Genomic DNA, 13,492 nt, shown 5'->3' with positions numbered 1-13,492 from the left:
ACTGTCCTGGCTGGAGACAATGCACATCTCTTAAACCTGTGCTTAACCCTCTCTCCACTCACATTATCTGTACCTTTAAGACTTGATTACCTGTAAAGACCCGCATTCCAACCATTATTTTGTAAATTGAGTTTGTGTCTTTTTATCCCCTGTTTGTGAACAGAGCTCTCACTTACCTGATGAAGGAGCGGCGCTCCGAAAGCTTTTGCTACCAAATAAACCTGTTGGACTTTAACCTGGTGTTGCGAGACTTCTTGTTCTCTTGAGCATCACCATTTTTAATTGCTCCAACGTTGAAAGTTATGCTTTCCTCCATTATGAAGCTCCTTAAAACCCACCTCTTTGACCAAGCTTTAAGCCACCTGTCCTAATATCCCATTTTATGCTTGCCTATTTTTGCATTTTAATGCACCTGTGAAATACCATGGGAAGTTTTATACTTGAGACACTTCATTGTTGATGTTTGTTGATGAATTCCAAGTGGTAAACCTGTCTATTTCCTCTACTTCTTGGGACAAAGGGGTTGGTTTTAATGAGCTACCTACCATTGCCCCTTGTTCTCTCTTCTCTCCTCTATGCCACTTAATTTTATGGTCCCACTGCCTATTCACAGTAAGTGTTTTTGTCAGGCTAATTAATTGAGGAACTATACTTATTCCATTATTCTCATCATATTTGGAGATTCTGAAATTTCTCAACATTCTGGGGGAATTTTACTCTCCTGTCCACCTTGGGAATTGTAGCAGGTGGAACACGGGCCATGCAAAGGTCCGCTGACCTCTGGCGTGATTTTCCGGGACGAGTATGACCGGAAGTTCCTGCCTTGTTTCTTTGGAAGAAGATCTTGTAAGCCCCTGACCTATTTTTGGGTTTCATTTTTTTAAAATAGAAATTAAACTTTTCAATAAAATCAATTTATTACTGCAATTAAGACTGTTAATCTTTGGTATGAGGGAGTTATTCTGATGCCAGAGTTTGTGTTTGGTGCAAGATTTCTATCGCATACAGTCTTGCTGTCAGACCAAGTGGCTAGGGCTGAGCGATCAATAAGCAGCTGAATGTCTGCTGGAATATGCGCAAAGAGAGCGCAATTGTCCACGAACAAGAGTTACAAAATAGTTGCTCAGTTACCTTTTGTACAAACACTGAACCTTTGAAGGTTGAAGTCTGTCCTGAATTGAATGTGTACTTGTGCGCTAAATTCTTTGTGTGCACTTGGAGCATGGCACAATAAATGGCAAAAAGAGCTGGAGCCAATCCCAGCCTTGCTTAGTGTTGTTGGTGTCAGGAACGGATCTGATGTAGCATGTTGGCCATCATTGTGCCATCTTGAAATAAACAAATGCGCAGATCATCATTTCAGGGTACCCCCATTCAAGTTGTCGAGTTACACAACCTCGGAGTAGATAGTTGCTCTTAGTGAGAGGTCCCTATGTGCCTGATGGACCTTTACATACATGATCAAAATACTTCAAAGAGGGGAAATGGTGTTTGCTTTGGACCTGCAATGTGTTTCATCATAAAACAGTAGGATAAGAATTCTTCACACCCTCTTGCACATTCCAAATTTTTCATGTCACCAGCTCCACTGAAATTTGCATTCATGAATTAAATGCATTGAGTGCCAATTTATGGGTGTTTGAATGAATTATGTAAGAGTAGTTAAACATTTGTGGTGGTTCCTAATGTAATACCTTACGCTATATTGAGTGGCATAGAACATGATCCTGTCTCTCGGTAAATAGCTTTAACCTCCATATACTGAATGTCATTTATAGTTTTGATGCATGTATACTTCATAGATTACATTCACCAAAAACCTAATCTGCAGAATTTGGAAAATGTGTAGAGCCTACACCAGGGAGCAATTTTACATGAATACATTTGTGGATGGAGGAGATTATGCATTCAGAAGATGATGTGGGGTAAATAACACGATAGAAGTTGTCATGCATGGGCTGTAGAAGGAATAGATTGAAGAAAAATATGTTTTTTGATAGTTTAGTTAGACATATGGTTCAGTAAACCCCATTCTATCTGGCGATGTCAAGGTGCAAGCATGGATGACATAAAAACTGTAATACTAACAGAAATCATAGAATCCTACAGTGCAGAAAGAGACTATTCAGCCCATCGCGTCTGTACCAACTACAATCCCACCCAGGTCTTACTCACACAACCCCTCGTATTTACCTTGCTAACTTAGCACAGCCAATCAACCTAACCCACACATCTTTGGACTGTGGGAGGAAATCGGAGCACCCAGTGGAAACCCACGCAGATACAAGGAGAACATGCAAACTCCACAAAGACAGTGATCCAAGCCGGGAATTGAAACCGGGCCTCTGGCTTTGTGAGGCAGCAGTTCTAACCACTATGCCACCGTGTCTCCCTAAAATATGTAACATTTCCTCCCCAATTTAATTCTTTTTTCCTTTGTTTAGTTCGCTTTGCCCTGGTCACAGGTTAATAGCTGGCACAGGTTGGTAGCAAGTAGTTATTCTGATTTGAAAGATTTCTGTCAGCAAAAGCACAGGGAGAATTAGAGAAATGAGATTAGGAGGAGAAAGTAACTGCAGAGGAGCTCGAATGAGGTCTGTAATTCACACCCTATACCCCGTTGCCCTTTTGAGTTTATCATAGTGAAAATTTTTATTTACGTAGGAAAGATATGCATTTATATGGCACCTTTCATGACCTCAACATGGCCATCCCAAAGCATTTTACAGCTAATGCAGTGCCATTGAAGTGTAGTCACTGTTTCAATGTGGGAAATTATTACCATTTATCTTGGAGGAAAGATGCAAAACTAGCTCAGGAAATGGTGAGTAATTGGAGCATAAACCTCAACAATGTGTGTGTTCATGACATTAAATGACAATGAGCATCTCCAATTCACAGCTGTGATAGGTGAGCACACGATTGCATGGCAACTTGTGATTTACATTGCGCTTTAGTTATTGGAATATCAAGTTTATAATGTGAAAGTATCCCTGCACTGCTTTTTTAAATATTTAATAATACATTTCCATTTAACTTTCCTGTACATTTTTTCAGAAGTCTGCTTTCTAGCTGTGTTGAAGCTTGGCAAGTATTCAAAATGACCTGAACTACATTGCCAATCGCATGAATTTTGCTCTACTGAACTGCAGTGGTGTTTTTGCTATACTTGACTGCCATTGGATCAGTTCCTTGTTGATGCTTCCTTTTCCAGTTTGGTGGAACTATCAGATGACATCCTGAAGTTGCTGATGGAACTTGTGTTCCGTTTAGTGTGTAGCGGTGAGCTGAGCCTGGCCCGAGTTCTGCGAAAAAATATTTTGGATAAAGTAAATCAGAAGAAAACTGTGAAATATGCTAGTCTGATGAAGCCGTTGGCTGCACGAGGGGTAGCAGCTAGGTAAGAGTTGCGGGCAGACTTTTAAAAAAATTCTGCGTTATACTGAAACAAGTTGTAAAATTGTCAATACTGAGAACAAAATTAATTATTTTTTTTATTTATTAGTGTCACAAGTAGGCTTACATTAACACTGATGAAGTTACTGTGAAAATCCCCTAGTCGCCACACTGTGGTGTCTGTTTGGGTACACTGAGGGAAAATTTAGCATGGCCAGTGCACCTAACCCGCACAACTGTGGGAGGAAACCGGAGCACCTGGAGGAAACCCTTGTAGACACAGGAAGAACTTGCAAACTCTACCCAGACAGTGACCCAAGCCGGGAATTGAACCCAGGTCTCTGGTGCAGTGAGGCAACTGTGCTGACCACTGTGCCAGCGTGCTGCCCTATTTGTACACGTTAAGCAAGGAGTGTAAAATGTGTTAATTTGTGGAGGCATATGTCTGTAAAAACTCACAAATGAGGTGCATATTTATAAATTATTGAAAGTGCTGATTAGCAAAAATGAAATAACCAAATGGAAACTGGTGGCATAAGTATTTTTGTTGCGGGAGGAAATGGGGGAAACCTGGTGAATGAAACCAGAATCTATTTTGTCCCTTTGACTTCCTGTAACCCTGGGTTAATGCCTTTTTGTTCCTCATGCAGGCCTGGAACCCTTCATGACTTTCATAGTCACGAGATTGCTGAGCAGTTGACCCTGTTGGATGCTGAGCTGTTCTACAAAATAGAGGTCAGTATCAGAAAGGAAATATTTCTCTGACAGTCTTAGCAGATCATCAGTACATTTCGTGGGTTGTGTTGACATGCGATCAGCTGTCAAGTAAAGCAGAGAACTGTTCCTTCTATCTGAAGTGCTAACGATACAGCAAGCCTGTTTGAGATAATTCCTAATCGAGGATTCAATTGAGTAGAAGAATCAGATCTGATCAACAGAAACGAGTCTTAATAGATACCTGCAGACAGACAAGTGAACAACAAGCAGCAGTCTCTGCTTCTACAAATAGCTCCAAACAATTGACTTGTGAATGTAATTGATACTGATAGTTTGCCAAGAGGGGGTATTGGGCAGCATGGTGGCGCAGTGGTTAGCACTGCTGCCTCGAAGCATCAAGGACTCAGGTTCGATTCCCGACTTAGGTAACTGTCTGTGTGGAGTCTACAACTTCTCCCTGTGTCTGTGTGGGTTTCCTCCGGGTGCTCCGATTTCCCCTCGCAGTCCAAAGATGTGTACATTAGGTAGATTGGCTATGCTAAATTCTCCTTCAGTGTACCCGAACGGGTGCCACAGTGTGGCGAGTAGGGGATTTTCACAGTAACTTCATTGCAGTGTTAATGTAATACAACTTGTGACACTAATAAATAAAGCTTTAATCGTCTGTCAAAACACTTTGAGTGGGAGGCACCCAGAAAGGAAATTATGAAAGATTCCATTAGTAGATCTTTTGTGCCATATTTTTGGAACCAAGGGTACTTCATGCTACTGATCTAATAAGTATGTTGCAAATTTCGCAAATTGCTTGGCTTCCTTCATCTCCTTTTTCTATCATTTTAATGACAGATCCCTGAGGTTTTACTCTGGGCCAAAGAACAGAATGAAGAGAAGAGTCCAAACCTAACAGAGTTTACAGAGCACTTCAATAACATGTCCTATTGGTGAGGATGAGGCATTATTTCTCTAAATATCGGAACAGTCTGAACCAGTGATTTTCTTGAAGACAATTGAGCGGTGACTTTGTTGAAGTGTTTTGTAGTGTAATAATCTACTGAGCCCTGTAGCCTTAAAGCCAGTTCAAAAAGAGTGCAGTGCAGGAAGTTACCTTGCTCGGTGTTGTCATTAACCATTTCTGCTTGGTGTTTGAACTTTCAACAGGCAGATATGCTGCAGTTAAGTGCCATTGTCAAATTAAAGCAGCATTGGAGGTGACCCTTAATATACAGTAACAGTTGGCAACTTCCAGAATACTTTGGAGATAAATATTCACATGACTTCCATGCTTAACTTGTGAAAACAGTATTATTTATTGTCAGAAGTAGTTGATTTTAATATTTTTGAAGGGGATTTAGAAGATTGCCAGATTCAATTGGCAGTTCACATAATGGTGGAATTAAAATGATTGTAATAATTGGCATGAAAATTTATGCTTTCAATTTCAACAAAAATCCAAAAAAATGATCGTAGTCATCTTTTATGAGCTTTGTGACTTTGTTCCTGAAAGTTCAACCCGTCATCGAACCTGGCACTCCTTGCCATCCCCATTATTTTCAAATCACTCTGCAGTTGACTATGAACTGAATATTGCAATGTTCACATTTCGCACTAGAAAAATGTCATGAAGCACACGGATGTCATCTGTAAGGGCATCTCAACTTGAAATATGGGTTCATGGTGGTGAGACGGATCTTCAGACGAAGAAATTTGTGTGTGAAGAGAGATGGAGGGATTCCAGAGATATGGAAGGAAACATCTGGCATTCAAATCATTAGCATCCTAAAGCAGGATGTTTAGCATCGAGAATTTATTCTAATGGAGAACTGTGACAACGAAGCCATGTGCTGCTCACTCTACAGCACTTGCTCGCTTACCAAAGCTATTTTTCCTCTCCTCCCCTAGTTTTATTCTGAAAAGACTTAACTTTGTTGGACTGCAATTTCATGGATGCCAACTGCTCAGCCAAATGACTATTCATCATCGAGTATCACAAGGTGGTCTGGCTAGAAGACATCACAGCTGACCCTTGTCTGTCTTCACCTGGTGTAGTTGGGTGGGCATTTCCCTTCAAGAGTCCCCTGATGGTATTTGGAAGAGTTTTTTTCTTCACCCCCGTATCATCTGGACCCCTCCTCCACCACTACCACCACATCATTTAAGGGTCAATCTTTGTATGCTAGCAGTTGAGATTGGCTATTTGAGGTATCGCCAGGTCCGCCTTCTCTACAGCATAACTCACCCCTACCTCTGAATGCAACCTTAAAGCCGATTAAAGCAGTTACAAGTTGATTGTTGCTCTATCCTGAATTATGATGTATTTTAATTTGTTAAATTCTCTTGGTGTCTCTCAGGGTGCGGTCAATAATTATTCAACAGGAGAAAGCACAAGATCGGGAACGGTTGCTCCTAAAGTTCATCAAGATCATGAAGGTCTGTAAACTGGTACAACTGCTAAACCGTATTCATTCTAACAATCTACTGCTGTTAAGATCATTAATACTGAGTTGCAGGACTCTATTTACACACATGACTGCATATATCAGCATGCTTTAAAGTTTAATTTATTCGTCACTAGTAGGCTTACATTAACACTTCAATGAAGTTACTGTGAAAATCCCCTAGTCGCCACACTCTGGTGCCTGTTCGGGTACACTGAGGGAGAATTTAGCATAGCCAGTGCACCTAATCATGATTTCAGATTGCGGGAGGACACCAGAGCACCTGAAGACGGGGAGAATGTGCAGACTCCACACAGATAGTGACCCAAGCTGAGAATTGAACCCGGGACCTTGGCTATGTGGGGCAGCAGTGCTGACCACTGTGCCACTCTTGCCACTTGGGCTGTGTGGCTGTTGAAGAGCTAATCCGAAACATAGTGCAATTATATGCGTGTGAATTAAATGTGCGCAGAAGGAACTTTCTGTCTTTTTTATGTATGTTGACTCTGACTTATTTCATTGTGAAATGTAAATAATTGATATGAATGCAAGTTTCCACCTAGATGGAGAACATGACACAAATCAGACTGGGTTTCTCTTGCATGGAGAGGAAGGAAAATATTCGGGGGGTGGGTGGGGCACGGAATGAAGTCTGTTCTTCACAGAAATATTCATTTAGCCGTGCAGCTTTCAAATCCTTGCAGCAAGTGGTGAAATTCATTCTTTTTCCTTTCAGCACTTACGCAAACTGAATAATTTTAATTCATACCTGGCTATATTATCCGCATTAGACTCTGCACCCATCCGTAGGTTGGAATGGCAGAAGCAGACTTCAGAGGTAAGGCCCTTCCTGTCCCCTGCAGGCCCTTTTTGTACTTTAATGCAATTTAGCAAATGAGTATACAGCAAAATGTCCAGCTTCAATCCTTGCAATGACAGGCTTGTCCAGAAATTTGAGCAAAATGCCTTTAGGGCAACAGTAAACTATATTTAGGTATATGTTGTCATCCGAACATTATGTGGCTGGCAGAGTATCATATTTGTATGGCACTTCATGAATGCATAGCTTCATGTATATTTCAATTAAGAAACTAGATTTTTATTTTAAAAAAAGAAACGCTTTGGAAATGAATGGATAATTTACTATATGCTGCATCCCTTTGGCTAGCTGATGGAAATGTCAGGTGAAATGAAGGATGCATTGATGCAATTGATCAGGGACTTGACTAGTGTCCATTGTAAACAGCAGTTGAGAATGGCTAATATTGTCACTGATTGCAATGGGGTGAAAGAAGGTTTCATGCTGTCATCCTTCACTTTAAGAAACACAGAGTTCCCTAAATGATGAACTGAGCCATTGTTAAATTAATCAACAGTAAAAAGTAATCCTAACCAGAGCTCTAATATCAACTAGAGCATTTTCAGTAAATGCAGTGTGCAGATTGAGTTTACGTCTGGTGCACCGACAGAGTCTGCTATAAATAAAGCTGCAGGGTTACATCTGCATCTGTTGCCATAGTTGTATGCGGCTTAAAATACGTGCAAATTATATAGTAATGTTTTTCAGCTGAGCTTAGTTCCCGTGCCTCAGTCTCAGCCATGTTCACTTGTCACCATCACTAAATTAAGCAGCTCTTTTGAAGTTAAAAAAACATTCAAGCTGGCAATCAGAAATAAAAATGCATCAGATCTGTACAGCGAGTCATTCTGAACCTGAGGAGGGAAGTGAGTAATTATAGTGACAATGGTAGTGACCTCAATCTTTAAGTGTAACTAGAAAATTGTGAAGTCCTCTCAAAAAAAATGATGTCCAAGAATTTGTTTTACCAGATCACAAATTTTCTCTCTTGCAACAGCAAAATTAATTCCATTTCTTAAAATGCATAAAAAGTTTTTAAAATTTGTTATTTTCTGGGTTATTGCCAGGTGTAAAGACATGAAAAGTCTACACCCATGGATCATCTTCTGAATTCGCAAATCTCCACCCACTTGCTAGGTCTTTAATGACACTTTTATGTGGAGTCAAAGTTACCTCAAAACTGAGTCTAAATAGCCTCCCACTGTCCACAGCAGTCAGCTTAGTTAACATGCTTTGAAATTGTGCATGAAAATGAACTTGGAGAGAAATGGTGGCAGCAAATAAAGTAAATGAAAAACAACAATAAAATAGTTACAACGAAGAAACTTTGAAAGATTGGTAGGAAGTTGAAAATTAAGAAAATGACTGAAGACATTCAGAGCAAAGTAGATAAATTGGACAAGGTAAGTTTGATGAAAGACATTGACCTGTGGTTTGGTACTGTGGAGAGGGAGTAAGTCTCATGATGAACACGTCTCTTTACGAGATACTTTGGGTAGAGACTTAGATTAAGCAACTAGTGACAAGTTAGTCTGGTGCGCAACAAGGACTTGGAATCTGAAACATCATAGTACTTGACACAAAGCAAGCTGTTCTGTATGGATTCTTCCACTTTGCTGAAAGCTGATGCCTGCCACGTTGCTGACAAAACTGAGGCTTGGCACAGCAACAGCTAGACAGTGTTGCCTAAAAGTTGCTCGAGACCATATGCTTGTGTGTTAAAGGGCCTGTGCCAACCATGATTGGATTGCAGAGTCTTAACAGTTGTGCCAAACCTTATGGTAAAAGCACAGTTTAGTGACGGTTAACCAACTATGATTGGGGGATAATGACAGCACTCCTAAGGTGAGCCCACTGCTCATTAATCTAACTGAGGTTTCCTTGTGTCACCTTGCCTCAGGAGATAGCGCTGATCATAGCTGCCATGCAACCATTGGTTTTTCAATTGCCTAAATAACTGATAACTATTCTCCTGGGAGTTAGTACATTGTGGAAGGAGGGATAGACAATTGTGGGATTTCAGATTAGCTCTGGGATACTACACCTGCTGAAGAAAAATGAGAATTTAGTTATCTGTCCATAGTGGACTCCATTTTCTGGTGGGTTTTTATTGCTTGATCGAAGAATCTGGCGACAACGGTTTGGTTGCCTTCTCAACAGCGTTGGTTCCAAATTAGAAAGATTGCTTTAACAGGAGGACATTGTGAAGGTTGCTGTTTTCTATTTTCTTCTATCTTTTGCCTTGACATAATTCATAATTGAGTCTGCCCCACAAGAAGTCCCATCTTCCTATCCAAAATTAGAGGATGGCCAAGGGCTCTGAAAATTTTTAGCACTTCAACAGGCTTTGACATGTCTAAGTTTAAAGCTTAAAGTTTAAATTTATTTATTAGTGTCACAAGTAGGCTTACATTAACACAGCAATAAAATTACTGTGAAAATTCCCTAGTCACCACACTCTGGCGCCTGTTCAGGTACACTAAGGGAGAATTTAGCATGGCTAATGCATCTAACCAACATGTCTCTCACACTATGGGAGGAAACTGGAGCAGCCTGAGAAAACCCAGGCAGACATAGGGAGTATGTGCAGACTCTGCACAGTGACCGAAGCCGGAAATTAAACCCTGGCGCTGTGAGGCAGTGGTGCTAACCGTTATGCCACCGTGCCACCCTACCTTGGTCTGCAGCATTGTTTGATGAACTCACTTTTACCATTTGATTTACAGGGTCTGGCTGAGTACTGTACACTCATTGATAGCTCCTCTTCATTTCGTGCATATCGAGCTGCTTTGGCAGAGGTGGAACCACCTTGTATACCTTACCTGTGAGTAATGAAATGGGTTGTGTCTGAAGGATGGAATGGGGTCTGAAAACATAAATGAATAAACTGTTGTCCACGGCGAGTGTGGATTTGCTAGTTCAAGCATTGACTGTGGTACGCACCTGCTGAACATCCATGCTTGTTGCTCATTGCTGGAAAATATACTACTTAGGGGAAAATTAATTAGCGATAGGGAGCATAGCATTTCAATTGCGCTACAGGTGCTGGAAAGTCTCATGATTCTTCTCTCGATTCTGAAACCTTGTCACTAATGAACATGTATGTGACCAAACATTGTTCATGCTGAGCAATTAGGGGGCCCATGACTCACTCATTCCTGGATGTGTTTATATGTAACTGTGTACACTGCCTGTACCTGGAAGAAATCATGCTTACTTTACACTCTTTCTTACTTCACTCTCTTGTACTAATTGCCATCTTTTAACATACTTTTATTATATTTAACTCAGTTTTTATATTTACATACCCATAGCAGATGGTGGATATCTCCACAGTGGCATTTGTGAGTGCTGCTATCAGGCCATTGCTCGATGTTTCCTGCTATATCTGTTCACCCCGCCATGCTGACCTGATCTCACCAAAAAGCCACCTAATGTCTACTTCCTTCCCCCTTCTCTCTGAATAATGTCTTGGGATCTTCTAAGTTTCCCTGAAAGGGTAGAAAGGGCCTTGGTTTAATCTCTCACCCAAAAGATGGTACCTTCAATCATGCAGCACTCCTTCAGTACTGCACTTAAATGACAGTTTATGTGCTCAAGTCTCTGAAATGTGACTTGTCCGTTGACCTTCTGACTGAAGCAAGAGTACTACCTGCTCTGTAAATGTGATGGTACAACAGACCTGTCAGTAGTATAACATATCAGCGTGGAATTTTCATATTAAAAATCTTGTATTTTCTAAAACTCCACTGTTGTAAAATTACCAAATTGCTTATCCAACATTCAGTACAGGATGAGGAGAAACTTCTTCCAAACAAATAAGGGAAATTTTTTGGGTCCCTGCTCCAAACTCTGTTCCCTAAAAGCCAGCTTCATCTCATCCCATGGCAACTGAGAGAATATGACAGTCTTGAGATTAACAAGACCTTGGTATCTTTGCAATGGTGTATACTTCATCCAGCGTGGTCTTCACACCTGCTTTGGGTGGAATGTAAACTGCGGTCAGTATAACAGAGGTGAACTCCAATAGGTAATAGGGATGCATTTTAGTGTCAGGTAGTCTAGGTCTGGGGAAGAGAAACTCGCCAGTCTTGCTATGTCTAGGCACCCATGAGGTGTTGTTTAGAAGGGAGACCCCACCTCCCCTAGCCTTGCCTGAGGATGCTGTAGTCCAATCAGTGGATTGAGAAGCCTTCTGGTTGTAGGGCACAGTCTGGTGAAGCAGGAGCGAGTCACATCTCCATGAAGCAGAGCAATCCTTAAGTTCTTTTTGAAAAGTGAATCTGGCTTTAAGTTTGTCTAGCTTGTTTTCCAGAGATTGGACATTTGCCAGGAGTAAGCTGGGGAGGGTGGGGGTTGGGATTGCATTGTTTCATTCTCACCTGCAGACTTGCACATTTTCAACGCTTTCTGGAGTGACTGCTTTTTTTTTGGGCCTAATAACAGTGAGATTAGTTTGCGGTGTTAAAGGTATTGGTGTGGTCACTGAATTTCTTGTCTCTGGTCAGTGTGTGGATGGAGGATTGTTGCCTTGTTTGCAGTTCCTGTGTCGGTAGATGGATCTGCACGGTCAGACATTCCACATTGCTGTCCAGGCTGAAGTTTGCTTCGGAGGTCAATGGATGTCCAGACCGTGGTCTGCGTGGCCGGGTCCAAGTGTTGGGGTTATCAGGGTCACTGCCAGTTCAGGGTCTTCCTTCTGAGGTTGGAGGATCTTTAGACCTGTGAGTAAATTTAAAAGAGCAACGTTAGTGATTGTTAGGCTGTGGAAGCTGATTTTTAGGAGTGTGGGGCGATTGTAGAAGGGAGGGGTGAGAGAAGTGCTTGGGGCCTGCAGGAAGTCGAAGCTCCAGGTCAGGAGGGAGAAGGCTCCAGTCGCAGGAATGCAAGCCTGATCATTGGAGACGAGTAGAGTGACCTTTGGCACCTTTTTCCTGATCTCTAGGAGTCTGCAGAATGAAGGTCCTGGTTTCTAAAGTGCTTTCCTGGCCTCTGAGAGTCACTGTAGGGAAATCCCTGGCTCTGGGACTGAGCACTAGCTGCTGGTCCCACATGGTCAGCTGGTCCGGGTCAGCTTCAGGTCAGGTGACTCCAGGGCCCTAAAAATCATCAAATCTGTAAGAGATTTAATTAAAGCATCATTAGAGAGTTAAAATAGTTGAAATGAAGTTTTAGAAGATAGAACGAGAGTAGAAGATAGAATTAGAAGGTATGCTGGGCACAACTCGCAAGAAGTTGCCTCGCTCCAGCGCCATCTTAATGGAAACAGTGCCACTACCAATGGAAGAGTGTAATTAGTGTTTCAAGTTTATGTATGAAATTTCCATTATAAACAAGGACATTGTCCTGGTTCCAAAATTTCTGTTATAAAGCCCAGAGAACTGAATAAAGTCTGTATGTCCTTGTCAGCCATTCTTCTCTGCCCTGTAACCCTGCTTCACTTGAAGACAATTGATCTCAAATCCATGTGCATCATCACTGAAGATTTATGTTTCTTTGTTCGAATCTACAACTGTGCACCAAAGAATGATTAACTCTGTTCACTTTTTGATTGTCAGTGCTAACTTTTAATCATATGCTTGCCAGCAACTGTTTGATCTCGTTCATCACCAAGATAAAATTATAACTCAATTATAACTCTAGTTCAACCGTTGTTAACGTGAATACAAAATAGTAGCAACCACTAATTTGGGATTAGTTAACTTGATAACGAGTTAACTGAACAATTCATCATTTATTGTTATGGATTGCAAAATGCAAACACCAAATTGTATCAGTCATCTGCAGAAATATTCTAAGCTCCTGCCAGGAATACATTCATGTTTCTGTTTCTTAGCTTCACACTTGAGCAGATAGCTTGCAGAAAACTTTTGATCTTGACTATTTTGTTTCTACAGGGGCCTCATTCTGCAGGACTTGACCTTTGTGCACCTAGGTAATCCAGATCTTATTGATGGGAAAATCAACTTTTCTAAACGGTGGCAACAGTTTAATATATTGGATAGCATGCGACGTTTCCAGCAAGCGTAAGTGTTCATGAGACTTTCAACAAAAATACAAATTTACTTCGCTCTGGATAGATACA

The 13,492-nt window shown here is 41.2% G+C and overlaps 1 protein-coding gene across 12 annotated transcripts in view; it reads left to right on the top strand.

The window, feature by feature from the left end:
- rapgef1b (Rap guanine nucleotide exchange factor (GEF) 1b) overlaps nucleotides 1-13,492 on the top strand; it is a 194,725-nt gene that overhangs the window by 173,804 nt on the left and 7,429 nt on the right. For all 12 annotated transcript variants that reach the window (XM_080212343.1, XM_080212337.1, XM_080212336.1 and 9 more), the window contains 7 exons: nucleotides 3,215-3,400; nucleotides 4,047-4,131; nucleotides 4,960-5,054; nucleotides 6,462-6,540; nucleotides 7,285-7,386; nucleotides 10,134-10,231; nucleotides 13,305-13,433. In XM_080212343.1, the coding sequence (XP_080068469.1) occupies nucleotides 3,215-3,400; nucleotides 4,047-4,131; nucleotides 4,960-5,054; nucleotides 6,462-6,540; nucleotides 7,285-7,386; nucleotides 10,134-10,231; nucleotides 13,305-13,433 (774 nt within the window). The remainder of the gene's footprint in view (nucleotides 1-3,214; nucleotides 3,401-4,046; nucleotides 4,132-4,959; nucleotides 5,055-6,461; nucleotides 6,541-7,284; nucleotides 7,387-10,133; nucleotides 10,232-13,304; nucleotides 13,434-13,492) is intronic.

The sequence above is a fragment of the Carcharhinus amblyrhynchos genome, chromosome 25 (genome assembly GCF_965287045.1).
Source record: "Carcharhinus amblyrhynchos chromosome 25, sCarAmb.v2.hapA, whole genome shotgun sequence".
Lineage (NCBI taxonomy): Eukaryota > Metazoa > Chordata > Chondrichthyes > Carcharhiniformes > Carcharhinidae > Carcharhinus > Carcharhinus amblyrhynchos.
The sequence above is the reverse complement of the archived record's forward strand: the minus strand, read 5'-3'. Positions and strand labels throughout refer to the sequence as shown.